The 27,932-nt window shown below is 35.0% G+C and overlaps 2 protein-coding genes and 1 long non-coding RNA gene across 3 annotated transcripts; 1 reads left to right on the forward strand and 2 right to left on the reverse strand.

Moving 5' to 3' along the window:
- Positions 1-378: 378 nt before the first annotated feature.
- Positions 379-891, forward strand: LOC126697843 (uncharacterized). Its single transcript, XM_050394974.1, has one exon. It carries the CDS (start codon positions 379-381, stop codon positions 889-891), a length of 513 nt encoding a protein of 170 aa, XP_050250931.1.
- A 593-nt stretch (positions 892-1,484) lies between these two features.
- On the reverse strand, positions 1,485-3,973 carry LOC126713415 (reticulon-like protein B1). The gene is made up of 5 exons (XM_050413168.1): positions 3,386-3,973; positions 2,597-2,777; positions 2,367-2,508; positions 2,067-2,136; positions 1,485-1,978 (listed from the first exon to the last, which is right to left on the reverse strand). Exons 1-5 carry the CDS (start codon positions 3,696-3,698, stop codon positions 1,809-1,811), a joined length of 876 nt encoding a protein of 291 aa, XP_050269125.1. The 5' UTR covers positions 3,699-3,973; the 3' UTR covers positions 1,485-1,808.
- A 1,023-nt stretch (positions 3,974-4,996) lies between these two features.
- On the reverse strand, positions 4,997-12,363 carry LOC126713416 (uncharacterized). The gene is made up of 2 exons (XR_007651341.1): positions 12,102-12,363; positions 4,997-6,449 (listed from the first exon to the last, which is right to left on the reverse strand). It is a non-coding gene; the product is annotated as an uncharacterized LOC126713416 (long non-coding RNA).
- Positions 12,364-27,932: the final 15,569 nt, after the last annotated feature.

A 27,932-nucleotide genomic window follows, 5' to 3' on the forward strand; every position in this document is an offset into this window, starting at 1 on the left:
AACAGTTTTGGAAGGCAGTATGGGGGCTTCAGGTTCCTAACAAGTTTAAGCATTTCATCTGGCGGGCGTGTAATAACACTCTTCCTATTACGAGTAATCTGTTCCGGAGAAAAATCATACCATCTGATCAGTGTCCGAGGACCCGTTGCATGCTATCTAGTCATGCAGAGAAGTGGAGACCGTTTGGAATTCATCCCATTGCTTTAACCAAGCCAATCTCCCCCGTCCCCAAAGTTTTAGCGACTTACTCTCCCTTTTTTTGCAGGTTACAGAGGACTATAGAATGGAGGTGTTTTCTATTGCAGCATCACTGTTGTGGAACCGACGAAACGCCATTCACTTCGGTAGACCTGTGAGAGCTACGGACCAGATTCTATAATGGCAGGAAACTTGCTGCAAGATTTTCTAGCAACCCAGCAGATTGAACTAGTCATTCCACCCCCACCTACATTGCAACATTGGACCAAACCTAACTTACACTATCATAAAGTCAACTTCGATGCTGCAGTGTTCAGGGAGGCGCATTTGGCTGGTATCGGTGTCATTGTTCGAGACTGGAGAGGCGAGTTTGTTGGTGCATTAGCTTCCCCAATGTCGCTGACTCACTTAGTTGCTGAAATGGAAGCTCTAGCGTGCCGTAAAGCTGTCGAATTTGTTGCAGAAATTAGAGTACAAAGAGTGATTTTTGAAGGAGATTGTCTTTCATCTTACGGTATCGTCATAGAAGACATCCGCAGTCAAGCTTTGGTGTTCAAGGCGTGTGTATTTGCCCATACTAGTCGAGTTTGTAATTGTGTGGCTGATGCTATTGCAAAAAAAGCAAAAGCTTTTAGGAGTGCTCAGGTCTGGTTGAACTGTCCACCTGATGACAGTGTCCTTGCTTTTGTTTGATGTTCACTGAATTGTTGTTTTTATTCTATTCAATAAAGCCCAGACTTATAGTTTGGTATCTAAAAAATAAAGAAAATATTTTTCTTTTGACTAAATATTTTAGTGCAAAACAAACACTATTAAACTATGAAAATGTTATTTTAATTGAAACAAGTACATCTTAACTTATCATTCATTCTTTTGGATGAATCGATCATTTACATAAAAATAAGTGCTACATCCACAACATTTTCACATCACTTATTATTGCAAGTTATTATTAGTTCTAATTTGAATCAATACTTAAAATTACTTTTTTGTCCACTTATAAAAACCAATAACAACCCACCGCTTAAGATTTGTTATGAAAATATTTTTGACACTACATTTCTCTTTTGATAAATCATCCAAAACAAAAACAACAAAAACAACAAATGAAAACAGAGACAATCTCGGCAGTGAAACGGAGAGGAGTCCAATTCGAATTACTTTAAAGGAAAAAAAAAGGTTAGACAGCTCTATTGGGTGCAAGTAACATATCTCATCTTAGTGAATCCAATAACATTGTTCCCTCTTAACACTACCTAATCATAACCATAATTAGGACCGTTGGAAACAATGCAAAGCAACCCACATTTAAATAAATAACAAAACCAACACATTAAAATGTAGAATTACAACTAAATATACATGGCACTAATCAGTCTGCAATATATAGAAGTAACACATTACCAGGTCGCTAAAAGCAAACAGATCCATTTAAATTAGCCATATATGTAGTAAAAACAAGTACTAGAAAGAAAAAGAAAAACCCATAATAATCCATGTTGTGAGCCTGAAGACGATAGAAAAAAGAGGAAGAAAACAGGGTTCTTGCCAATCATGGACAGCTAACCAGATATTGTCAGCTAATTGAGAACGCAATAATATTTGCCATTTCAGTCCCTCTTCTTATCCTTCAATGGTCCTCTAGGAATCTTGCTCAAAACCTTTGCATCAAAAACTGCATACTGCTTGTTGAACTCAGCATGTGCCTTCTCAGCAAATGAGTCCACTTGGTCTTCATATTTCTCATAGAGCACTGGCAGTGTGTGTAGCAAAACAAATGCTGCAACAAAGTCAAGAGATGATGTGTTAAGAGCTAATACTTTCAAGATAAAACTAATTCATGCATATGGCAACTCATTAGCCATTACCTATGTAGAACAAGGTCAAGAAGTTGCACCAGTTCCCCACAATAGACAAAACCCACAAGCCAGCAATTGCCTAATTTATCACATCATTCAAATATAATAAGTCAATAAAAACCATTGATGAGATATAATAATAGCTCAAAAATATGATTCTAACCAAGATTGCTATATATGGAACTTAAGAACCATATGCTTGAACAAAACAAATGTAAGTGCAATTCTACAAGGAACTCTCATGTTGTCCAAGAGATAATTAATAATGCAAACTATCAATAAGTACATGAAATTTGGAAATGAACATACAGAGAGGAACTTCTTTAGGTCTCTTCCGGATGCTATATCCCGCAGAAAAGCAAAAGCATTGTTGATCTCAATCCTCAATGCAGTGGCAACCTGAAGAACAGGCTCCTCTGGGATATGGAATTCTGGAATGTGTGGACGACTCCTAAATGAACAAATGGAAGAAATGAGAACCGACTAAAAAAAATGCAAAAATTGGTATAATTAAACGAGCGCAAAGACAGCAGCCTCACTTGTTGATAAATGCGGCTGCGTTGGACCACAAGAACAGAACTGCAAGAGACAGAATCAAGATGTGGCAAACGAGAGTTAACAGGTGGTATTCAAGCAATTCAAACAGAACCCACATAGCAGTTGCACCGCCCAGCACTCCCGCTGAGATCTTCTTGTTCCTCCACAAGAAAACATCAGCAGCTGCAGCATAAAAATTATCACAAATACAAACCCATTAGAAACATCGGTACGCCTCAAAATGAAATTACTAATTCTTAACTCACATAACAGCGGTTAGAATCATATATTAAACCTAAAACAAGAGAATAAAAAAAAAATTAAAAAAAAAAAACATAATTATTAAAGCTTCATTGATTATTATTTCATATAATAACCCACAAAAAAGTTTAAGAACCTTATTCACAATATAGATTAATCAAATCCATAAGCTCTAATCCGAGAGAAAACCAGATCTAGATCCAAAGTGATCGAAGCAAGATCTAAAAGAAAAATTATGCAATTTCCAACACCGATTTAGGAATACTTCCAAGTTTGGCTGTCTAAAACAGACGAATTGGGATCTGATATAACCGTTCACAGCCTAACCTGTTCCGAGATTCCACTACTACTACCACTGCACTTTCTCAGCAACCAAACAAATCCAAATCGAAAATGACATATAAAAAAAAAACAGATCGCATTTGAAGCATTCTCATCCAAATTTCTTCACCAGAAACGAAATTTAAATCAACAAAATATACAAACAGATACGATTCAAATTCAAGCACAATTTCGAGAAAGGAACCTACGTTTGCCACCACCGAAAACCTTGTGAACCGGCCTTTCCCTCCCAAAGAGCCTGTAAATCTTGTTCTGCATCGACGATGACGATTGTGGTGGCGAGCTAATATTCATCTTTTCCTTCTCTCGCTCTCTCTCTCTCTCTTTCTCTCTCTCTCTCTCTTTCTCTTTCTCCTTCTCCTTCTCCCTCTTCTTCTCGTCCTCCGAATCCGAAGACGAATCATCGTGGCCACGGATCGTCCCCGCTATCTTCTCCAACAGCGACTCCTTCTCCTCCACCTTCACTTCCTCCTCACGGTGTTGACGATGCTCCTCCGCCATAGCTATTTCTCTCTCTCTCTCTCTCACACTCACGCAAACCCTACCGTTTCTTTTTGAAAACCCTAACTTTTTCTCGTTTCGAAACGTCTCGAAACTGAAGAGAACGAAACTATTAAGTACAAAGCCACGAAAATTCTCTCTGTGAAAATTTCTCTCTCTCTATCAGTGTCTTCGCTCTATAAAGTAGGGAAAGACGTTATGATTGATTTAATCTGGGCCGTTGATAGCTCCGGATCCGAACCTGGAGGCTTTGCTATATATTTTTTTCTTTTCTAGGGAAAAAATAGATATGAATGGTAGTAACATTTTTATAGGCCCGAGGCTAACGGCGGTTTGATATGACGGATCCTCCGAGGGAACACGTGGCGAGAGGACAATCAACGATGTGTTTTGAAATCCGGGTGAATGAGGATAGGAGGAGAAAGTCACAAGTAGTGCAGCGGTGTACAAATGACATAATAGAGTCTTGGATATTTCGACACGTGGTGCAACTGGGCCCGGACGATTATGCCGTATACACCTAGCGATTAAGCAAATACTAATGAATTATAATATAATATTTATTATTGAGCAATCAAAATATTTTACTGTGTGCGTTACTACAAAGTTTGAAGTTTGGATTAGCGTATGTAAATCTGTTTAGTTAATAAAAAATGAGACAAGAGTTTTGTTTTTTTGAGCTAGCCTAACCAGACTCATGCACACATTGCATGCGATAAGACTAGTAAATAATATTATTATAAATTTATAATAAATACTAAAAATATTTATCACACCGAAAATATGACTAAAAATTACTATGGATAAAAGGAGTAAAAATAAATTTCCAATTAACTAAAAAAGAAAATGTTCAAGACAGAAAATTTTCATTTTTGTTTTACTCATTGAAATAATAAATTGTGATCAATATAATATAGATCCATCATGAATATTAATAATTGTGAAAAAAATTATGAAAATTTTTTTGGAAAAAAAGAAAAAAGAAAATCAAGATATTCGCTATGGCAAAACCCCACCTGTAATTTCAGTATCTACAAAAACTTTTAGTGCACCAATAGAATCTGGAGATTCTGGACCGGCATAGCTCCTTTATTGCTTGGTTGAAATTTAGTCCGGGCTATCGTATCAGGTGATGCCTGGTGCCATAATTTGAAATAGGTCCCGCTTGATGTTGACAGATTTACGTTAGGGAGGGTCCAATCAGAGAAGTAAAACAATATAAAAAGAATAAACTCCTAAATTATTATTATTATTATTTTTTTTTTTTTTTTTTGAGATAGATAAACTCCTAAAGTTGATTATATATGAGTTGGGTTAGTTACCTAAAAGAAGAAAATGAGCTTTATCAAAAAAAAAAAAAAAGAAAAAAAAAATGAGCTGGGTCATTCCAGAAAGTCCAACTTGATTAGGAAAGAGATTAGATGGGTTGTAGCAATAGAGATCCTAAGTACGCAGAGAAAGTCGGCAATTTTTATTTTTATTTTTTGAGGAAAAGAAAGTCGGCAAATTCTTTTTTTTGAGGAAAAGAAAGTCGGCAATTTAAATTGTCTCAAAACATTTTTATTGCACATTGATCTATTCCTCCTTTAAATTGGTAAAAGCCAAAAAATAGTTACTTTATTATCACCACACAACTTTATCATGGACCTCCTAAGTCCTAACTAGTACTTTTCTTTTACAGCTGTAAGAACCAACACTGCAGCAAATTGTTCATATGAGACACATGATTTTGATTAAATTATAGTGATTAGTGATTAGTGATCATCATGCTTACTCTAAGAATTAGACACAGGCATCACACTTCAACAAAATGTGCCAATCACCCAATTGTGACAGCCTAAAAGGCCTTAGGGACTTGGCCTCATCTCTATAGACTACATGCACATGGAAGCACAAAAGATGTGAACCCTATCCATACCCATTTGGTGAATTCTAATTGCCAAGTCCAGAAGAGGTTTCTTCTCGTGGGCCAGCAAAGACATCAAATTTCTTTTAGTTCTAAATATAAACCTCCAAAATGGGCAAGGAGGGACAACAACTTTAAGATAAGAGGCATCAAAGTTCCTAACCTCAAAAGTTTTAAATAAGTAGACCCGCAAAAAGTCATGGATATTAGAATGTTTAAACTAAATTCAAAAGAAGATTCAGAAACATTGACAGATTTAAATGGACCTACATCCTGCTGTGTGACAAAAGCACTCATCTAAAAGCATACGCATGCATTTGCGTACAACCACAACATTTAAACATTAGCCCATAGTAGGATAAAAGGTAACAGCAAAAAGTACAGAGCAACTACTTTTAACAACCCAGAATTTGAGATCTGCAATACTTAGGGATAGTAAATGCAGTGCAAACTGTAAAGAAATAACTTATGCTAAATTATTCTGAAACTATCTTTTGCTAAGTTACTCTCTGATTGGGTGCCAGCAAATTAAATTCAAGAATAGGAAGAAACTAAACTTTAAAAGAAAAGGGAAATATTAACCAACTTTTGTTCTCAGAACAAAAAAGGTTGATCAATTAATTTTGAAGTTAGCATGCAGATATATTGATAGAAGAAGGAAGCTGAGGGAAATGTCTGGAAGAAGAGGGGGAGAACTTTTATATAAAGTTAACACGATCATACAATTGGGGAACAATTTGCGCTTACAGGCAAAGTTGTATCCTCATCTTGCCCCTATGCAGGAAATCATGAGATCGGATCCCTCCATAACTTACCACCTTACATCTCACCAGTAGATGCTTCAACTAGAAGGCAGAGTAAAAGTAGTTGAGAAGGTGAAGAAAATGGATGAGAAGAAGTTAGGAGAGGTATAAGCATGATGGAAAAAATGACAGATGAAGGTCAAGGCTAAATGGAAGCACTTGAGATAACTTTCTCTATTAAATGAAATAATATTTATTTTCATTGGTTGGCATGTCAGTTTTCCATTTCATCAACTCAACCACCATGACAATGCCAAGAGAGAAGGCCTCACTGATGGAATTGGCCGGTGGTTTCTTAGAAGTGAAGCACAAGGAATCAAATTTTGAAAATTTGTCTTGAGACCTTTTACAACAAATAAATTTACATGCTTTTTTGTTTTATAGTCTTCATGTGTCACATTAACTAAAAATATGTAGCATAAAAGTAGCATATGTTGCACAATGCTGGCTGGTGTATGTTAGGATAATCAAGTGGTTCTTGGCAACTACTGGAAAAATCTTATTAGTCTAGGACCAAAACTTGAAATGGTTCAAAGGTTTAACTCAGTGCTAGAAATTGAATATGAAAAAAAGGAAAAGATAAGATGTTGATATGCAATAGCTAATTAGATCTTAAGATAACCTGTCGATGGCAACTACCATTTTAACTATGGTTCCCCTTTTGGAAAGCATTTTTCTCTGGAAAGCACATGAAGTTGAAATCACGCAAAATGAGGAAGAAAACTAGCAAAGCTAATAGAGTCTCAAAATGATGGGACAACATGTTTTATATTTGTACCAATATAAGGGCGATGTCCTAAAATCATTTAAAATCATCATTTCTCAAAACCTCAAGTAGGCTAGGGATATAAATTATTTTAAATTCCTATCATTCACAACACTTCTCGAGTCATTAGCATTTCAATATGCATGCTGACGATAAAACTTCAAATAAGTTTTAAGAACAGAAATAGTTTCTCATATATTCCATACAAGAGCACTATTTGGAAATGACATTACAGCCCTTTTTTTTTTGGATAAATGAGCAATCTTATCCAACAACACCAAGTAACACCAAAAGGCTTACAGGGAACCAAAACAACAAAGAGAACCAAAAAACAACCAGCCAGCAACAGAGCTAATCTAAAACAGTTACAGGCACTCTCCACAACCAACAGAGAGTTTCATTTATAACAGAATTATTAAATCGTATGCAAGCTAACAAACTAGATCTAATGCCAAAGGTGATAGCCTTGAGAATTTCAACCTTTATTCTAATTTTTATGTGGTGCACCCTTAAATCCCTGTCAATCCACACCTGGTAAACTAAAGCTGCCCAGGGTAGCCTGCAAATTGTTTTTTGGAGAATCTTCACGACCTGATTTATAACAGCCCAACTTTCTTCTAACCAATCTTCCACTTGCCAATTTATAAAACATCTAAGAATTTCCTTCCAAAACCTTCTAGTGATAGAGCACTAAAAAATAAATGGTTCTGAGACTCAAGCCAACCCTACTCCTGCAGTAAACAAAAAGAAGATTGCCTTGGTAACCCCACTGAGCCAGCTTTTCTTTAGTGGTCAGTCTGTTTCTCACTGCAAGCCAACTTATGAAAGCATGCTTAGGTGCAAAATGAGAACCCCCTACAAATTCCACCAACTTTGATAAATTACTAATTGTCAAAAAAGCTTAAGCTATTAAGAAATTGTGAATTTAATCAATTAACCATTATTCTAACACTCTCCTTCACGTGTCAGTACAAAGTCTTCCTTAATAAATAGGGCCCAACACGTGAGAATTTTAATTTTCAAATGAGAGTTAGAGCAATCAAGATTTGAACTCAAGACCACTTGATAAATTACCGCTTGTCCCAAAAACTTAAAATGTTAGGATATGGTGAATTTAATCATTTAACCCTTATTTTAACACACCTTATCCCTTTTTTATCTAATGTCTTCCCATGTCTATTTGCAATTATACTTATGAGAGTTTGTAGGTTTCCATATCACTTCAACCACTTCACCAAGTTGCGCTTCACATAATCTGGATTGAATAAGGACAAAAGCCTCTGACAACTTACTTTACCACCTTGGTACCTTACAAGGCTAAGACCTCAACCAGGTAAAAAACAACTATCAAAGGTTTGCAACAGCATTTGTGGCTATGCAGAGAGATTGTGCCTTTATGAATAAAATGAACAATATCATTCTCACTCAAGAAATCATACATTCGATGACCACCTCAAAAAGCAAAAAGGGCACCATGGCCGTCAAAATTGACTTGTAGAAAGCTTTTGACAGATTGGAATGGGGTTTTATTAGGCAAACCCTTATCTACTTTAAATTCCCACTTGATTGAATCTTGCTTATCATGTCTTGCATCTCCTCTTCTAACCTCTCAATTCTTCTCAATGGTGACCGTCTAGATCCCTTCCGCCCTTCCAAAGGCATCAAACAAGGGGATCCCCTCTCCCCTTACGTCTTCATCCTCTGCATGGAATACCTTGCCTGGCTCATTCAAGAGGAAGTTTCATTCGGTAATTGGAAAGGCATCAGAGCCTCTAGAAATGGACCTACCTTCACTCACCTTTTTTCGCCGACGATCTCATCCTCTTTGCAACGGCCTCCTTAAAAAACTATCATACCATCAAGAAAGTCCTTGACACCTTTTGCCTTGCCTCCAGTCAAAAAATCAATCACTCAAAATCCAAAATCTTCTTCTCTCCTTGCACTTCCCCCCGCAACATTGAGATGGTTGAGAATGAGTTTGGTTTCTCCTCCACAAGAGACTTTGGCAACTACCTTGGCACCCCCATCCTCACTGGCAGACGCAACAAAAGGGTGTACAACTTCATCATTGATAAGCTTCGTGCTAGGCTGGCTAGTTGGAAAGCAAACAGTCTTTCTTTTGTTGGCCGTCTCACCCTCATTAACTTTGTCACCATTGCTCTACCCACCCACATCATGCAATGCACTCTTCTTCCTACCAAAGTTTGCAAAGAAATTGATAAGCTCAATAGAAACTTCCTTTGGGGCGATACAACCTCAAATAAGAAAATGCACTTGAAAAACTGGAGCATTGTTACGCTCCCAAAAGCTGTTGGAGGCCTTGGCATCAAAAGAAGCTTTCCTCGCAATAAAGCCCTCCTTGCCAAAAGAGCCTGGGCCCTTCGATCAAACAACTCTGATCCTTGGGCCATTACTTTAAAATGCAAATACCCTTCCCACCTTCCTCCCACCAAGAAACTATCCTCAACATGGCACAGCCTGACTAAGGTTAACCACATTTGCGACAAAAGTACTGGTTGGTCAGTTAGGGATGGCTCCACCATTAATTTTTGGACTGACAACTGGCTAGGTTTAGATCCTCTCCGCCAAGTTATTCAAGGCCCTCTTTACCAAAACAAAGATTCCCTCAAAATTCAAGACGTTTGGGATGCTAACGGTAATTGGAACCTTGGTACCTTATCCATAGCCTCCCCCCCGCATATTATAGATTCTATCATTGCTATCCCCAAATCCTCCCATCCCCAACATCCCGATGCTCCCTTTTGGCTTTCTTCCTCCAATGGCATCTTCACCTCAAACTCTGCTTACCTCCTCACCCTTGACCTTCTCTTCCCACCTCCCATCCTTGCTGGAAATGGCTTTGGAAATTACCCACCCTCCCCTGTATCACAAACTTCCTTTGGCTAGCTTGCCATGATAGCCTCTCCATAAAAGCTCTTCTTCTCCAAAGAAAGATCCTCACCGATTCCTCCTGCCCCCTCTGTAGGAACTCACCCGAATCCATCCTCCACATCTTGCGTGACTGCCCAATAGTCAGCCCCATATGGTCTTCTCTCAGCACTCTTCACTCACTCCGTGACTTCCATTCCCCCTCGGCTTTTGACTGGATAAGGAAAATGTCTGTTGTCAACGACACTACTTCCAAATATCCTTACATCCCTTGGAAATTTGTTTTCCCTTTCACTGCCTGGACCATTTGGTCAGCTAGGAATAAATTTGTCATGGAAAACATCCCCTTCTCCCCCAATGAGATCCTTGACAAAACTCTCTCTCTCCCCACCAACCTCTACTACTCCTTGCCAGCCACCAAACCTTCACCCCACCCCTCTAGCATCAACATTAGTTGGCTCCCCCACCCCCCCCCCCCCCCCCCCCCATGGGTTACTACAAACTTAACACTAACGGATCTGTCCTCCATAGCAACCCCGAGAAAGCAAGTGCTGGTGGACTCATTAGAGACAATTCAGGCACATGAATTGGGGGCTTCACTAGAAAAATTGGAATTACTCACTCTATGGCAGCTGAACTTTGGGGTCTTTGCGATGGTCTTACCTTAGCAAAACAACTCAACATTAAAAAACTCTATGTTGAAACTGATACCAAAGCCATGGTCACTCTTATCTATAATTCAGCATCTATCTCTTCTCACCCTTGCAGCTCTATGATTTATGATTGAAGGCAACTCCTCCAACTTTTTGAGGAAGCACACATTCACCACATCTTCTGCAAAGGAAATCATTGTGCGGATCTTTTGGCTAAGGAAGGAGCTTCTAGTAATGTTAATTTTGTTTTGTACTCTAGACCTCCTCCCTTTCTTTTGTACCAGCTGTATGCTAATTCTTGGGGTGTTTCCTACCCTAGACTTTGTTCCTCTTAGTTTGTTTTAATGCATTTTCCTTTTCACCAAAAATAATAATAATAATAAAATAAACAAGGATAAAGAAAAATATACTAAAAAGGTCTTACCCAATGAATAAAACTCTCACTTTTGCAGGGTCTAACAAAGGTGATTAATTGGTATGCAGCCTTATGCCCAATTTTTTTGGAGAGGCTAATTCCCAAAATAAAGCAGAATATACTACCATAGGAAAAGTGGGGTAATAAGTTGTAACATTTCTTACCCAAAAGAACTCAAACTAAAGTTAAGTGGCTACAACTAAACATGGGAGTGGCTCTTTGGCAAATGACATCCAAATGCTAATGTGTACTTTTCAATGTTTTTCATGCCTCCCCCATTCCTAAATATCGATCTTCAGCTGCATCATTGTTGCAACACTGTGTAGTTAAATTTCAGCATTAAACATATCCCTCATCTTCAGTAGGAGTTGCCCTTGTGTAAGGGAACAATGCAAATTCTTGTTTTACAGTGCATAACTTGTTTGAATTGATTTTATCATATTGTTAAATGGCGAAACCAAACATTTCATAAACAAATTTTAAGGCCCCCAAAAAATTTCTTATGGGGGTCCTTTGAACCATTCACAAGAAAATAACTTGTTAACTGATCTAGTCTAATATATATACATACTCGCCAAGTACAAATTCCATCTTGATGAAAGAAAATTCATAGAATCTTCAGACTAATTGACATTTTAGTTACATAATAAAAATCTTGCCCCTTGTTAATCATACAGCATGAAAGCAATTTTGAGATTTTTATATAAACCAAAAGCACAAAAAAAGGAAAAAAGAAAAAAGGCAAGCACAGTTTCTTGTGTATTGTCTCTTTTCTTATATTTAGAACAAAATGTACATAAAATTAAATCAACAAGTGCGAATTAAACAGAAGATGACAAACAAATAAAACGTGAAATACACAGCAATCAAAAAGAGCACAAGGCAAAGAAACAACTGTGTAAAAAGAACCAAAAACAAGAAACCAAATTGCTATAAAGATGAAAAAAATTGATGGGACTGAGTTAGATTACCTTATTGGAGCTCAAAAGAGAAGCATGGATATAGGCCATAGAGATCCTCTTCTAAGACTTGTGCATTAGCTTCACGCTTTCAACTTTCAACTTTCAACGACTACAACAACTAAAAGGACGAGGATCAAAGCATCTTAGATTGTTTTATTGACAACTATAACCATGTTGAATTGTCACAATTCCCATTCCGTGGCTTTGAACTGCTTTTAATAAGGGCGTTTAAGTCATTCAACTTATGGCGGCTATTCCCGAGCTAAATGCCAGTTTGGTAAAACAGAACATTTGGTCGAATATGCGTTGGGTGGGTACTATGGGCCGAGCCATTAAATGCTAATTATATTTTGGGCGATTTTGGCCCATTAGCATTCATTTTTAAAATATTTAGGCCAAAACACTGTTTCGGAAATATATAGCAATATATCACTTTTTAGGTACTCGAGCTTGGCAAGCTCGAGTACCATGTTTTTTTAATCCACTATCGCCCCATATTCAAGGAACCCTATAGTGGCGTTTTTAAGCCCTATAGTGACGTTTTCGGGCCAAAAAACGCCACTATAGGGCCCATTGAACCAGTTATGGGAACTTATAAAAAAATTTTGCAGGGAAACGCCGCTATAGGGACCAAAAACGTCACTATAGGGCTTAAAAACGCCACTATAGGGCCCCTTGAACCTGTTATGGGGACTTACAAAAAAATTTTGCAGGAAAACGCCGCTATAGGGCCCGAAAACGTCACTATAGGGCTTAAAAACGCCACTATAGGGCCCCTTGAACCTGTTATGGAACTTATAAAAAAAATTTTGCAGGAAAACGCCGCTATAGGGCCCGAAAACGTCACTATAGGGCTTAAAAACGCCACTATAGGGCTCCTTGAATATGGGGCAATAGTGGATTAAAAAAACATGGTACTCGAGCTTGCCAAGCTCGAGTACCTAAAAAAGTGGTATATTGCTATATATTTCCCAAACAGTGTTTCGAGCCTAAATATTTTAAAAATAAATGCTAATGGGCCAAAATCGCCTATATTTTGAGTTTTTCTTTGTGACCCACTAAGCAATGAGCCATTAAATGCTACTTGAAAAAAAAGGGGCAAGCTGATTTAGGACCAAAAAGAAAAGGCCTGGACCTGAGACTGAGTTATGATATAATAATAATACTAAATACTAAGTTAAGAGACATTTGGATTGGGTCTTGTGGGACACATGAGGAAGCTAATAAAGAAGGAGTGGGCTTTCTCTGTTTTGAGACTAGATGTGATTGTGATTTGGGAGTCGGGACCATTTATTGCTATCTAATTGAAGGTGCTACATTGAGTAGTGATGGTTGTTGGGCCCAATTTAGGATTCAGAGGTTGGTTTGTCATTTTCTTGGGTCCCCAAGGTAGTTTACTAATACTAAATATGTCTCATTTATGGTTTGGTTTGTGACGATTTAATCATCATTAGAACCGGAAAAACTTCTATACCAGTTACCTTAATTGTACTTAGATTCAAAAATTAGAATTATATTGTCTTCCACTTCCAATTTCAATTGTAAACCTCCCAATTGATGAAGTTTAGTATTGGATACAAAACAAATCCTAAGAATGACACTAGCCAATCACTTTGCTCGCGTGAGGGATTGGTAGAGTCCAAGATATGACTCCACAATATTTATATGGCTCACTCACTTGGTCCAAATTGTTATAGGCTAGCCAATAAGTGACCACAAGGGGGGCCAACAGAGCAACCACCTAATAAAAGGTACTAAAAAAGAATTCCATAGCCGCATTGCGGATCCAAACATCACAAATAAATATCATTGCATACCAAACTGAAAACAGAGAAATTGGATAAAAAGACTCTCGTTGTCAACAACAAAAAATCAAAAAGAAAGAGAAAAAGAAAATGATGGGCCAACCATTACCCTCAAAAAGTAAGAGAGTGGCATAAAATATTCCAAAGTTGTGATTGCCATCATGATTTTCTTAGTAGTTTTATAAGATGAAACAAAATTCTTTTATACAAGATCTATGATTCTATATGAGTGTATCGTTTCGTTGCACATTATTTTAAGTAGGGTTTGGACCAAACATGTATCCACTTTGTCTAAGCAAGACAAACAATTCCGGAGTCATAATATCTTAGCAATTATGAAGAAAAAGGGTTATTTGTCACTTAGAAAATGTGGCATTATTGTTCCTTAAAAAAAAGTGGCATTATTGGCACTACGTTTGGGCATTTCGACCAAGGACCGATGGTTAGCTGTGGCAACTAACACTCAACCAATCATCTTGTACTCTTAGCTTTACTTTTGCTGCATATCCACTTCCTCTGACCTCATAAATTTAGTGCAAGAATGAAGAGCACCGAGTGAGAGGGAATGCATGATTACCTAATATCGTCATGATAGCTACCTAACGTTTTCACACAAGCAGGAAAGAAAATTTTACTTTCATTAAACTTATTCAATAAGTACAACACCTTTAATATAAATTCTCGCAAGAATTTCAATAGATATTGAATAAGATTATTGGCCATGCTATCTTCTAATGATACAAAGTACATAATTTGTTGAAGAATGTCCGGATCCCTTTTTCAAGAACCCTTCTCATGAATTTAAACAATTTTCTCATGGATGTTGATATTTCTACCCTACATATTTGAATCTTTGAATTCATAACTATTTGGAGGTATCTATTTTCTTTTTTCTCTTGCCTGCACAAGCACTTGACTCATCCCGCATTAACTAGATTACAGGAGGCACTTCATATTAGAAAATTTTAAACTTAGGATGTCATAAATTTCATGAGGCCTTAAAGAACAATTATACCAACCCTTTGGGATTAATTATTTGAAATTATCAACATTATTATAAAAAATACAATCTTTCTATATATATAACCTTTTAATGCCATGATAGAGGGTCATGATTCTTCACTACTCATAGTCGATCATTTCAATAGATTATAAAATAAAAATCGTAATAAATTTTGTGCTCCTAACTTTTTTTTACATAACATAATACTAACCTTATTTGCACTTGCTATGTGCGTCTTTGGAGATTTTTAATTTCCTCCAATATAGGGACTTGAACCTTGGATGGTGCTCATTGGACTACAAGGTATTTTTTATGTTTTGATCACATGAAAGGGTATCCAAAGTAGGTTGTTTTGTACGAGTGATGAAATTCGTAATATATATATGTGTATATGTAACATGAAACCATATACTTGTGTGATTTATTAAAAAAAAAACTTAAGTGTGTGAAAGGGAACTTCTCTTTCTTTATGTAAATGAATTATTAACTACTAGTATGTATCTCCGTGCATATGCACTGGTATAATTAAAAACAATCACAATTACACGTTTTAATTAAGTTATACTTTTTTTTTAAAATAAAATGTTAAAATTATACATGGTATACACCATTTTTAAACCATAGATTTCTAAAATATATAATGGTTTCTCATATTTTATATATATATATATATATATATGTGTGTGTGTGTGTGTTAATGATTTATAATTTAATTGGATTTAGACTCTTTGATTTTTACACCCAATAATTCTGATAAGAATCACCTTATCCAAACAAGAAGAAACAGGGGATTGAAGAATGAATGGGACGGTGAGAAATGAAAAGATAGGAAGAGATAGAAATTAGGAAGAGAGAGGATACAAGAACTTGCATTATATTTCTTATCGATTCCTATATTCTGAACTTACATTCTTTTATACCCGCCTAACAGAATTGGTGATGCCTTGCCATTTCCTATAACTGCTATTACTAACTAACCAACCACCCCATCCCTTAATAGCTGTAACTAACTGAATACTACCAATTACAACTACCCCTTAACTAACTACACAATGACTTAAACCCATATACATGGTAGCAGTCACCTCTGATCCCAACGGAGCAACCCTTGGTCACATCAGCACTCCATGCACTAGACATCAGCACTCCAAGCACCAGTCATCAGCACTCCACGCACCAGCAAGACCCACTACACCAGAGCACTCCTATCAAATTCATTTGCCACAAAAATTAAAAAATTAGATGGACACATGGAGCAAAATTGGACTCCAATTGAAATTTAATTTAGAATTTAATTGGATTTAGACTCTTCGATTTTTACACTCAATAATTCACTTGGCAAAAAAATAAATAGATAAATAGGATACATGGCACATAATTTGACTTTTTCTGAGTTTTGCCTATATGTGTATATATATATATATATATATATATATATAGACTAGCCTCATCTAAGGGTCACCAAATAACCCATGGCCCAAGACCCGAACCCAAAGCCCAATGGTCCATTGGGTGGCCTGACCCGTTGTTATTGAGGCCCATGGGTAACCCACTAGCCTAGTAACCCAGGATGTGGGCTAGTTTTTATGCCTATGAGCACCTGGTGAGCTAGCCCAGTAGCATAGCCTATTGGCCCAACCAGTTGCCCAGCTCAATAACTCAAAATTCATAACAAAAATATATAGAATAAGTATGAAGGATTGATCTTGAGATATTATAGAGGAATTTCTTAAGAGAACTCCCTAAACCATTAAGATACTTAAAGTGATTATATTAATTTAGTTTACTAAATATATATATATATATATATATATATATATATATATATATATATATATATTCCTAGTAGTTTAGCAACTTTGAATTAACCATATGACAATTTTAAATAGGTTTCCATCAACAAAACAAAAATTAAATAGATTTGACCATAAATTTTTTTTTAATTAAGTATTAAATTCTTTGATTCTTTCCATTAAAAAAAATAGATTGATTATACTCTTAGAAACAATTGATTCTTTCTTTATAAAAATAATAAAATAAGATCCTAACACAAGCGCATGGGTAGCCCATTAGACTCAACCTGGTAGTCTAGCTCGCTCAAGACAAAATGGCATTGCCCATGGGCTGGAGTTTTCTCTTTTGGCTCAACCCGACTCGGCCCGTTATCTAGTTAAGCCCACTATGCGCAACCCATTGTGCCCATGGGCCGACTTGGCCCAAACTGACCCATTGACAACCCTTAGCCTTATCGCACTAGTTATGCGCATGTTCAAAAGTTTATAATTTCCTCCAATATTTCACAAGAAATATTATCTAAAACATTGATTGATATTTTTATTTATACTTTAATAGTTGAGGGTGGAGGGACCTAAACCTTGGATGGTGCCCATTGAGCTACAAAGGGCATTTTATATACTTTGATCACATGAATAGAGTATTTAAAGTAGGTTGTTTTCTATGAGTGATGGAATTCATAATAAATGTATGTGTGGATGCAACATAAAAGTGAGTTATTAAAAAAAAAAAAAAAAAAAAAACTTAAGTGTGTGAAAGGGAACTTCTCTCCACTCACATACAAAATAATAGTTTTGGTGTTCATTTTTTTGTGCTAGCTTCATCATTCTCTTAACTATATTAGCAGTTAGCAAATGCATAACATCATTAGACAACACCCAAACTTCAAATCGGGATGAATATAAAATTTTCACATTAAACCCAAAAAAAAAAAAAAAAAAAAAAAAAAAAAAAAAAACCTTTGATCACGTGCTACATGCTTGAAATTAGGCTAGTATTGATAATACAAATAGAATGAAGCAATTATGTAGTAACAATACAAAGAGATTTCTCTTAGCATATTGTTGCTAAGATAGTTTTAGATACCTAATCAATAATTAGAGTAAATTTAATTTTTTAAGCCAATTTAAATTAAGTTTTTTTTTTTTTTTTTTTTTTTTTTTTTTTTTTTTTTTTTTTATATATACAAGATAAAATTCTACTTTAGCCTAATCTAAGTGTATATGTGTTTGAAACTCCCTCTTAGGGTCCGCTTGGATTGAACTTATTGTTGCTGAAACTGAAAACTGAAAACACTGTAACAAAATAATTTTTAAATATGTAAATAGTGTCGTGGGATTCATGAACAGTGCGTGAACATGCATGAACAGTATATAATAGTGCATGAACAGTGTTTTTGTCTCCTATACAGTAAAATCATTGTTCACGCGCAGACAAAAAAAAAAGGATTGAAAACGTTGTTGCAAAACGTAGACGCAGGATTAAGTTGAATCCAAACAGGTACTTAGAGACTTGGACCCTAACCCTTACCCCCACACCCCACAAGCACTTATACTTATAGAGTCACTATCGCACCAAAGATGTGTGGTGGTTAATTTAAATTAAGTTTAGATTAATAATTTATGAACTATAGATAAAGTCATGTGCTAGTCTCGCCCACATAAATTTACTCGCATGATTTTATTTTACAGTAAATAGAGTGACAATAAATCAATAATGGCATCGCTGTCAGTGTTTATTTGCCCTTAATATTTGTTGTTCTAGTGACGAGAATGTATAAAGCATTAAAACACGGTCACCAATTAAAGAGATTGATTACAAAGTTACAATCAAATCAACGAGGATAAATTAAAGAACTACACAAGAATTTCTTTAAAAACTATTTGTGGTGCGCCCAGAGAATTAATAAGCATAGTATTTAGTTTGCGAGGCTTTGCAACCATTGAATGAAAGGAAGTAATGTATATTACTATATCCTTCTCGTTTATCCAGACATCATATTTGATTGGTATTTTTTTTTTTTCATATTCACGCATTAATATTAACTTACTATCTATGATTTGTTGTAAAAATGTTATGGATTACTTCTCTTATTTTTTGATCTCATTTTTGTTTTCAATGCCTAAAAAATTTGAGAATAAAAACAGAATAATAGAATATGAAAACAAAAATAAGTTTAGTAGCATTTTCATTATAAAAAAAAAAAAAAAAAAACTGAAATCATATGCAAGAATCAAGTGCCAATTTGGGTACCCAATGTTTTATGTTCTCAAATTCAAAAAAAAATAGATTAAAAAAAAAAAAACAAAATGAAAACAAAATATGAATTATTGGAGGAACCAACAGGAATATTCCAATTAGTATTGCAATTACTCCTCTGAATTACTAAAAACAACAGCAATAACAATATTAGTTTAACATAAAATTAAGCACAAATTTTCTATTCAAAAACAAAGAAGGAACTTTAACGTGAACTTTATAGTTGCAATCCTAGACGACAGCAATTGCCACTTGATAGCTGAAGTTCAGGCACCTTCTCCAACTGTAGGTCCTTTGACTAACTTTTGAAACTTGAAAGATTACTAACCTTTGGAAAAGTTGGCGTAAATCTCTCTCAACTTTTGTACATCTCGGCGCAATGAAGCTTTAACTATATATTTATAATGATTTTTCTTAGTATCTCTTTCTTTTCACAACAGAATGAAATACATATTTTATATTATTACTATACATCTTTTTACATATTTTAGTGTATTTTCTCGGTACAACATCTTTCTCCAAATAGGGCTATGGACTAAAGGCTAGGGTTAGGATATTTCTTGTGGTAGGAAAACTATACACGACCTATAAAATCCAAATTTGAGATTCCATCCCCATTTTTAAGCCCTCAAGTTCCAGACATGACAAGATTTTCATGGTTTTATATAAGAATGGCCAGATCTGTTCAGCTCCCAAGTTCAGTTCAGATCGAGGAGGATCCTTCAACGCTTTGTGCTTTTACTAATTTTGGGTTTGTGCATGCACAAGACAATGTACCCACGCCAGAAAAAAGAATCCCAAATGTGTCTAGTGAATAGTGTTGACTATTGAGTAAGAAACATAGGGTATACCGTCAATAAATTTAGGTACACACCCAATTTTGCATTATGTTAAAGTAACCTATTGTAAATAGTTGGCATTTTTTGCTTATTACTTTTTACATTGATTCTATCACTTTTTGTCTATTATTCACAATTGAAAACTTCAAGCTATTTTTTTTTTGAAACCAAACTTCAAGCTATTTTGAAATTGAGTATGTTGGTATACAATTTTTTTTTTTTTTTTTTTTTTTTTTTTTTTTGTGTGTAGAATAGGGAATGCATTAATAAAAATTACTAAAGAACTACATAAGGCTCAGGGCAATGCTTGAATAACAACAAACCATTTAAATATGAATAAAAAACAGCTAACAAGTCCACAAGCGGACAATCATATATACATAGACAACATAAAATCACTAGATTGATTGACACCCATCCTAGTTAAACTCATCAGCACATTTATTAACTTCACGAAAACAATGATTAATGTTAACTTAGAAAAGTTGGGAAACCAAAAATTTGCAGTCATCTACAATATATGAAACAGCAATGTTAGAGTAATTAGGATAAGCTATCAAATCAACAATAACTTCAGCATTTAATTCTATCTCTATAAGTGTTTTTTTTTTTTTTTTTTTTTTTTGAGAATATCTCTATAAGTGTTAAATGAAGATGTTGACACATGAGAAATCCATTACGCAAATGGTTATACTAATTCTTGAAGAAAAATCCACCAATCCAAGCAACGGAATCATGATCACAGATAATGCCGCGGCCCCCAGCCAACCACCCCGGATTGTTGGTATAAAATTACAATTCCCGCTTAATTCCTTTCATTTTTATTTATTTTGAGAATCAACTCCTTTCAATTTAAGAGCTATGTTCATATTTATTAATAAGGCCAAAGAACACATGGACTAAGAGGTACGCACAGGTGGTTAGGCCCATTAAAAATTTTGGAGTGAGTTTGTCACTTTCCTGGGGGACCCTTTTAAAAGTACTTGGCAAAGATATAATAATGTCATTCATCACAAGGAAGGTCCACATATCAGACGGTTGCAATCAATTACCATATTCCTACGAGAGGAAAGTTGCTCTAACTTCAAAGTTCTTATTATCGATCAGTCTTTATCCCTCATGTATGAAACTTTTCTTTTGTTCGTCGGGGTGAAAACAACTTGAGATCTAACGGCTGAGAGTTCACCAAAATTGAGTTGAATACTGATAAGAGGTCAAAGCTTTACAACTAAAGTGAGACACGTCCAAAATGGATTTGGGTCCCCCCACCTCTGCATGTGTGCCACGTTACTTTTACACTGGACTTTCACCCAATTAGGTTCAGTTGCAGCAATAGCTGGTAACTAGTTCTTTTCCTCTTCTTTTCAAATTTTTTTTTTTAATTTATAAATAACTAGTCCTTTTTTTCTTTTCTTTTCTTATTATTATTTGATAATAACAGAAACAGAACCCAGAGGCCTCTACTATAGTCTACGGTATACAGAAACAGAATACACCCAAACCTCGGCTTCAAAATTTAAGAGCTTGCATGCTTTCTTTGTCTCTTTTTTTTTTTTTTTTTTTTTTTTTTTTTTTTTGAGAATCAAGAGCTTGGATGCTTTATGTGCTCTTTTTTTTTTTGGTAAAAACTTTATGTGCTCTTTAAAATCTTTAATGCACGGTTTAGTCCAACTTTTTTTTTTTATAATACTTTTAGCTCCCCTTCCAGGAAATTTCCTAGACTCCCTGTGATGATGTGATCTCCTTGGTCTAGTTACAACTTATAACTATAGAACTATGGTGAAATCTAAAGCTTATGCAATTGAAACATGACAACAAAAGTTAAAAAATCAAACATGACAACAACAGAATCAAAAAATACAATTAATATCAAATTATCAATCAAATGGCATTTTTTTTTTTTTTTTGGGTAGGTCAATCAACTAGCATTGTTTTGTTGATATATGTAAGGGCACAATTTGGTTCTCAAGCTCAAAACGTTGTGGGATCTAGGGTCAAAGAGTCTAATACAATGAATTGGTAGAGAATGGGTCAGAAAACTAGACTCTAATAAGTCGGATAACAATTATAGTGAGTCCAGATGACCAGAAAGTAAAGATAAACTAGCTTTATCCAAAGAAAATCGTCATCGGCATAATCCGAGAAGATGTGTTCTTGTATATATCTCTTTTTTATTTGATTACAAGTCCAATTTTTGTGGCTGTAGTGTTTTTCTATCCCTCCTCTGATCCCCCTTTCTCAGGGTATTCTTTCTCTTTTATATTATCTTCCTTCCTCCATCTCCACCCTCTACATGTAAACCAGGTTGCCGGCATTGATTCCTGTCCCATCAACACCTTCCTGAAGTCTCTAAGAATAGCTGTAAGCCTGAAAATTACTGTTCACGTATCATTTTCACATTAATGCGGCCATAGAGTTAGCTGCAGAGTATTCAATACGGTGGTAGTAGCTTTTTCTTAGATATTTCATAACTTCCCTTTATCCTATGCTTTCATGATGTATATCTTTATCAATAGAATCTTCGGGAACGTTGCTTTGGATGGTAGACCATACCTTTTGACCTCTGCTTTGCTCAACCGAGGAGGCATTCTTCCTTGGACCACCTTTCTGAACCATCATGACCAAACTCCTTTCTTTATTCACTAATGCGAACTTTTATAGTAACGTTTACTCGTCCTCGGATTACTAGGAGTCCTCAAACTGGGCCCCAGCCCAATATATATATATATATATATATATATATATATATATATATATATACACACACACAACTGGGTCTATCATTCTTACAATATATATTTTAATAAAATTTGAATATAAACATACGTTCAACGTTCCAAATTTTTTATAAAATTTGAATATGTATTTCATATGTATGTAGTTTTGTATATAAATACAATCATAATAAATAATTATTAATAATTACCTTAACTTTTAAATTTCATATTTAAACAAAAAATAAATTAAAGTTTTGAAAAAATTATTATGTTAAACGTTTTATTGACTAATATATATATATTATAACAAGCTCGGTTATGTGAGCTTATTATCATTGAGCAACTAGAGTTTCACTGGCTCAAACAATTGGACAGGATGAGAAAATCCAAAATCTACCGTACAAAGTGGTTTTTTAAAAAAAAAAAAAATAAAGGACAAAGTGTTTGTTTGAGCTTACAATAACTACTTATGTATAAATTTCTTAAGACTCAACTATTGTTTTATTGAGCTTATTTTCATTTTCTTAATTTATATATAAAAAATAAATAGTATCTAGAGAAAAGTAAAGTTTTTTTTTTTTTTTAATAAAAAAACCTCCACGACATAAAATAAGATGGAGGCTCTTTATTTATTTGGTTTAGCTTATTTTTTATCCTATAAGAAAATGTAAAATTGTTTGAAGTCTTGTCTTTTTCAAGGTATATTGCCCAACTTATTTCCCCATCAGAATGTGGGAAACAAATGGAATAAAATTGATCTCTAAGAGATATTTCATATATTCCTTTTGAAGTTCAGTAAAAGAAATGGAATGGTTGTAAGAGAATGCTCATTCCATTCTCTATCAACTTGTTCCCTTCTAAATTTTTATTTTATTTTTTCATAAAAAACAAGAGAAGTGCTTGTTCAGTTACAACTTGTTTAGGAAGGATAAGAGGTAGAAATGAATGGAATGATAAAAAAATTATATATAAAAAAACCTTTTTAGGTATATCCATTCTTCATTCCCTTATTTAAAAAGTTTAAGCAAAATAGAATTAAAAGTTATTCTCATGTTGGACATATTGAGTATGTGAGAGAATGGAATAGATATGAATACGAGAGACCATTAGTCATTCTTCCAAGTTCTCTTGAAATCCTAATTTTTCATAGCCAACATTTAAAGGGATTGTACGGATTGGAACGTAATTTAATGAAATTTTGACCAAAATTCCCTAGAATGCCCTTTTATGTTTTACAAATAGGTCATGTTAACAAATGTCATTAGGAGAATTGTTAATAAATCATAATATGAAAGTTTTGACACTACTTTCATGGGAAATATAAAAGTTGTTAACAATATTTATCATTTTATCATTTTTCTAATAAAATATTTCTAAAAATCGTTCCTAAACCAATGCCCTTAACATTTCCCTTTTCAAATTTCATGTAATTCACATCTCTTAATATTGTCTTGCTTCATCCATTTCACATATATGCCTTCTCACATCTAGGTATCTCTTACTCTAATAACAACAAAAGCAACAATAACATGCCCAAATTTTATATCATATTTCAGGTTAGATCCCAAGTTTTTAATTTTGATAATTAAAGTCTCAAATTTATGATATTGTTTAATTCTAAGTCCTTTGTCTTTGTTATTCTTGGCAATAACATAGTATAAAAGCATAAAGCCTATGGGAGGGGGAAGCCCAAAGAAATAGGATTGTCAAATGGATTCAACCAGGGGAGTAATTGGGTCAAACTATTCATCAGATCAGGCCTAGTACAATCAGGATAGTCCAATCAGTGAAACTGAGGAAGGTGGTCCACCCAAAGCAAACACTTCTCGGGAGATTGGAGACAAACCACCAAGGCCATAAGGTTAAAGGCTGAGGAAGGAAGTAGTGGTGTTGAAGCAAGGGAAGGAGGAAGCTTCCAAATAAAACACCTATCACCTCCCCATTTAACACACTATACTAACTTAGCCTACCATATTAATGGCATAATGACCCTTGAAGAGTGCCCCTACAACATGCAACCTACTCTACCACTACCAACAAAATAGCGATGGGACAAGTATCTAAGGAAGGATCAACGACCATCCAAGTGGAAGGCTGGAATGCAATCCAAGTAGCTATATATAGGATGGAAGATCCTCATGGAAGGTGGATCAAAAAAACTAGGAGGAAAGAACGAAAGAAATAGAGAGAGAGAGAGAGAGAAATTGAGAACTGTGAAACCGAGAAGTGTGTATCCTAAGAGCTATTGCTCCTTAACCAGTTTGAGGAAGGACTTGAATAAGAATCTCTATTTCCTTGTTATTATTCTCTACAAAAAATTGTTGTCATAGCCAATTTTTCTTTCTTTAAATTACCAAACCAAAGCTACCAAGGCTTGAAGGGTTAACCTTGACAATCCACCTCTACAAATTAGTTTTACCAGGCCTTCTAGCCCGTTCTCATCTAGATTGGGCCGGATTGTTTGTTTCACCCTTTACAAAGCCATTTATTAAACTCTGTGTTTTACTTAATTTTATTTATAAATCAATCTGTACAACAATGATAGAGAGAAAAAGTTTGGCTTAAAGTAAAGTAAGAAACTGATTACCAATAAATCACAATTGATTAGTCGAGTGAAACATAAAATTTTTATAAACACTTTCCCGCTTTTCTCTACTCCACTATTTCCTAGAATAATGTACATAAATGAAAAATGGGGATGAATATGGTATTGAAATTGAAACGGTTTCAAAACTTTAGGACTTTCATTAATTAACAAAATTAAAAACCTAGAACATAATCTAAAATATGATAGAACTTTTACCCTTTTTATGTAATTTCCTTTAATAATATATTACTAATAACAGCAATAACAACAACGAGGTGCATTGTATAAATAAGGTATTAAGAGTAATATTGTTATAAAATGATTCATTTATGTTCCTTCCAAAATCTCAAACAAAGTCAAATTTTTTTTTTTTTTTTCATTTCTTTCTATTCATTTCTTTTTAAATATCCAAATAAGATAGATTAGTTTTGTGGGAGAGAAAATCCAACTGCGAAAACAAATGGTCCTAAGCCCAAAAGGGCCCACTAAGGTAAGGATAAGAGATAAGGCCTAAACCAAACAGAATAGGCCTAGACAAAACATACCCCAAGCCACATTCCTAAAGATTAGGACAAAAAGAACAAGTATGAGCCGCCACTCCCAATTCTGATAAGAACTGCCTGAGGACATCCATTCCTCAGGAAATATCCGAGCAGTATACCATCCTCAGTAACATATTCAGCACCCGTTAAAATCCCCTGAATATCAGTAGGCGATAGTCTAGGTCAGGCAATAATTGAACCCAAGGTCAAGAAGAAGAAGGCTTCTTAGGGAAGCAACCATCTCCTCCACATTAAATGTTTTTCACCTACCAGCAGTATTGCATTTATGGATGAATGAAACACCAAAATAGTGTCAAACAACATGCCTTCCACTCATCTTTACCTCAAAAGAATGGGGTAATGAGAGATGGAACAAGTATACTCACCTGATCCACATCCACCCTATAGGGCAATGAAAAAGGGACCTCCACAAGTATAAATAGGAATAGATCCCCCATGCACAAGGGATCCAAAAAAAAAAAAAAAAGGAGAAAAAGCGAAAGAGCTAGAGGGAGAGAAGTGTTAAGCTTTAACCTAGGAGATATAAAGTTAGACATGAGTTTTTTGTAATCCATCCTCCTTGAACCTCCTAAGGAAGGTCATAAATTATATTGATTCCTGCCTTTCTATTGTTGTAGTCATTTCTCTGTTGTTATGCAATTAAGATTTTTTCATAACTTGGTTCTAGTCCTTAACTAATCTTTATAAATTAGTTGTTGTAGCAAAGGCCCATGCCTCTCAGGGTAAACATTTTTAGCCCACACAAGTTACATTCATTATACTCATTCTACACATTTCCTCATTTCCTTTCTAATTTATTCATTCTATTCATGTATGAATTCTCCAAATGAAACATTCATGAAATGGAGATGAAATAGTAATTTAATCTATATTAAAAAAAAAAAAAAAAAACAAAAAGTTGAAAGGTATATCGGTGAAATTGTATAATGTTTTAGTTACACTCATTTTATAAACTTTCAAACACATAAGATGTGATAAAATATATTTCATTTAATGCTATTAAAAAAAATTTATGCATCGGACTGAGCAATTTGAACCTTGATCTAAGAAACAAGTTTCTATCCCTTTCTAATCAATTTAGTCGCTTCATCCCTCTATCTTTCTTTTTATGTCAATGCTCATGTTGCTATTCATTGTTGCTCATATTGCCGATTTCCTTTACCCACACCGTTTTTCACCATCTCTCTCACTTTGATTCTCTTCACCATTCAAACGCCAATAAAAAAATATTGTAACTTGTTGAATCCGTCTTTGAAATTCTCTTTGATTTTGAATTAATCTACATGCATGGTTAATTATGATTTTTTATTTGTTGATGTTTGTGTTTTGTACTAGTGTGATATGATATTTGTGTTGATTTAATTTGCTCAAGGCTTATAGTGTTAGTTAATATAATTGAAAATTTAATCAAACTAATCTATTAATCAGATCACACCACCATTATTTTCACTTAAAGCATTAGCATTTGGGGGGGGGGGGGGGGGGGGGGAGGGGGGGCTGTGAAAACCCCCCAGTTGCTATTTTACCCACTAAAGCCTTAAAAACCCCCCACATCCGAGTATGTAAACTTATATTTTTTTTCCATCCTAGCTACAGTAAGTATGGGTTTTTAGAACTTATTGTAATTAGTATGTATAAATAAAATAATAATATTTACTCTCTCCACTCCACTCCCTCTTTTCTTTTATTCTTTTCTTCTTTTCTGCCACTTCATTTGACTCTTCACTCATTCTTCTCTCTGTCTTCGTTCTTCTCTATTTTTTATTAGACACACTCTCTCTCAATTTTTTGGCGGTGGATTGAAGGGGTTGTAAATCGGGTCTTGTGATTTGAGTGGTGTGGGTTTACTGTGGGTTTTCTCGCCGTTTGTTGTTGTGGGTTTGCCGTAGGTGTGCTTGCCGTTTGCTGTCGTGGGTGTGCTCTCCATTTGTTGCCATGGGTTTGCTATAGGTGTGCTCGCTGTTTGTTGCCATGGGTGTGCCCGTCGTTTGCTCATCGTGGGTTTGTCGTAGGTGTGCTCGCCATTTGCTTGTCATGGATTTGTCGTGGGTGTTAGGATTAGTGCCCTAAAATCCTATTGTATGATACTATGTATGTTATTATGCATGACATTATGTATGACTTAATGTTGTAATTAATAAAGTTACTTTATTATTATCTAAAATGATGGTAACATGATTTTTTGGACATTATCATATAGTCCATGAGATGTATAGTATGTGATTTATGTGAAAAGTTACAGAAGATATAAATCACAAGTTCTTTGTAAACTC

This window comes from Quercus robur, chromosome 2 (genome assembly GCF_932294415.1).
Source record: "Quercus robur chromosome 2, dhQueRobu3.1, whole genome shotgun sequence".
Lineage (NCBI taxonomy): Eukaryota > Viridiplantae > Streptophyta > Magnoliopsida > Fagales > Fagaceae > Quercus > Quercus robur.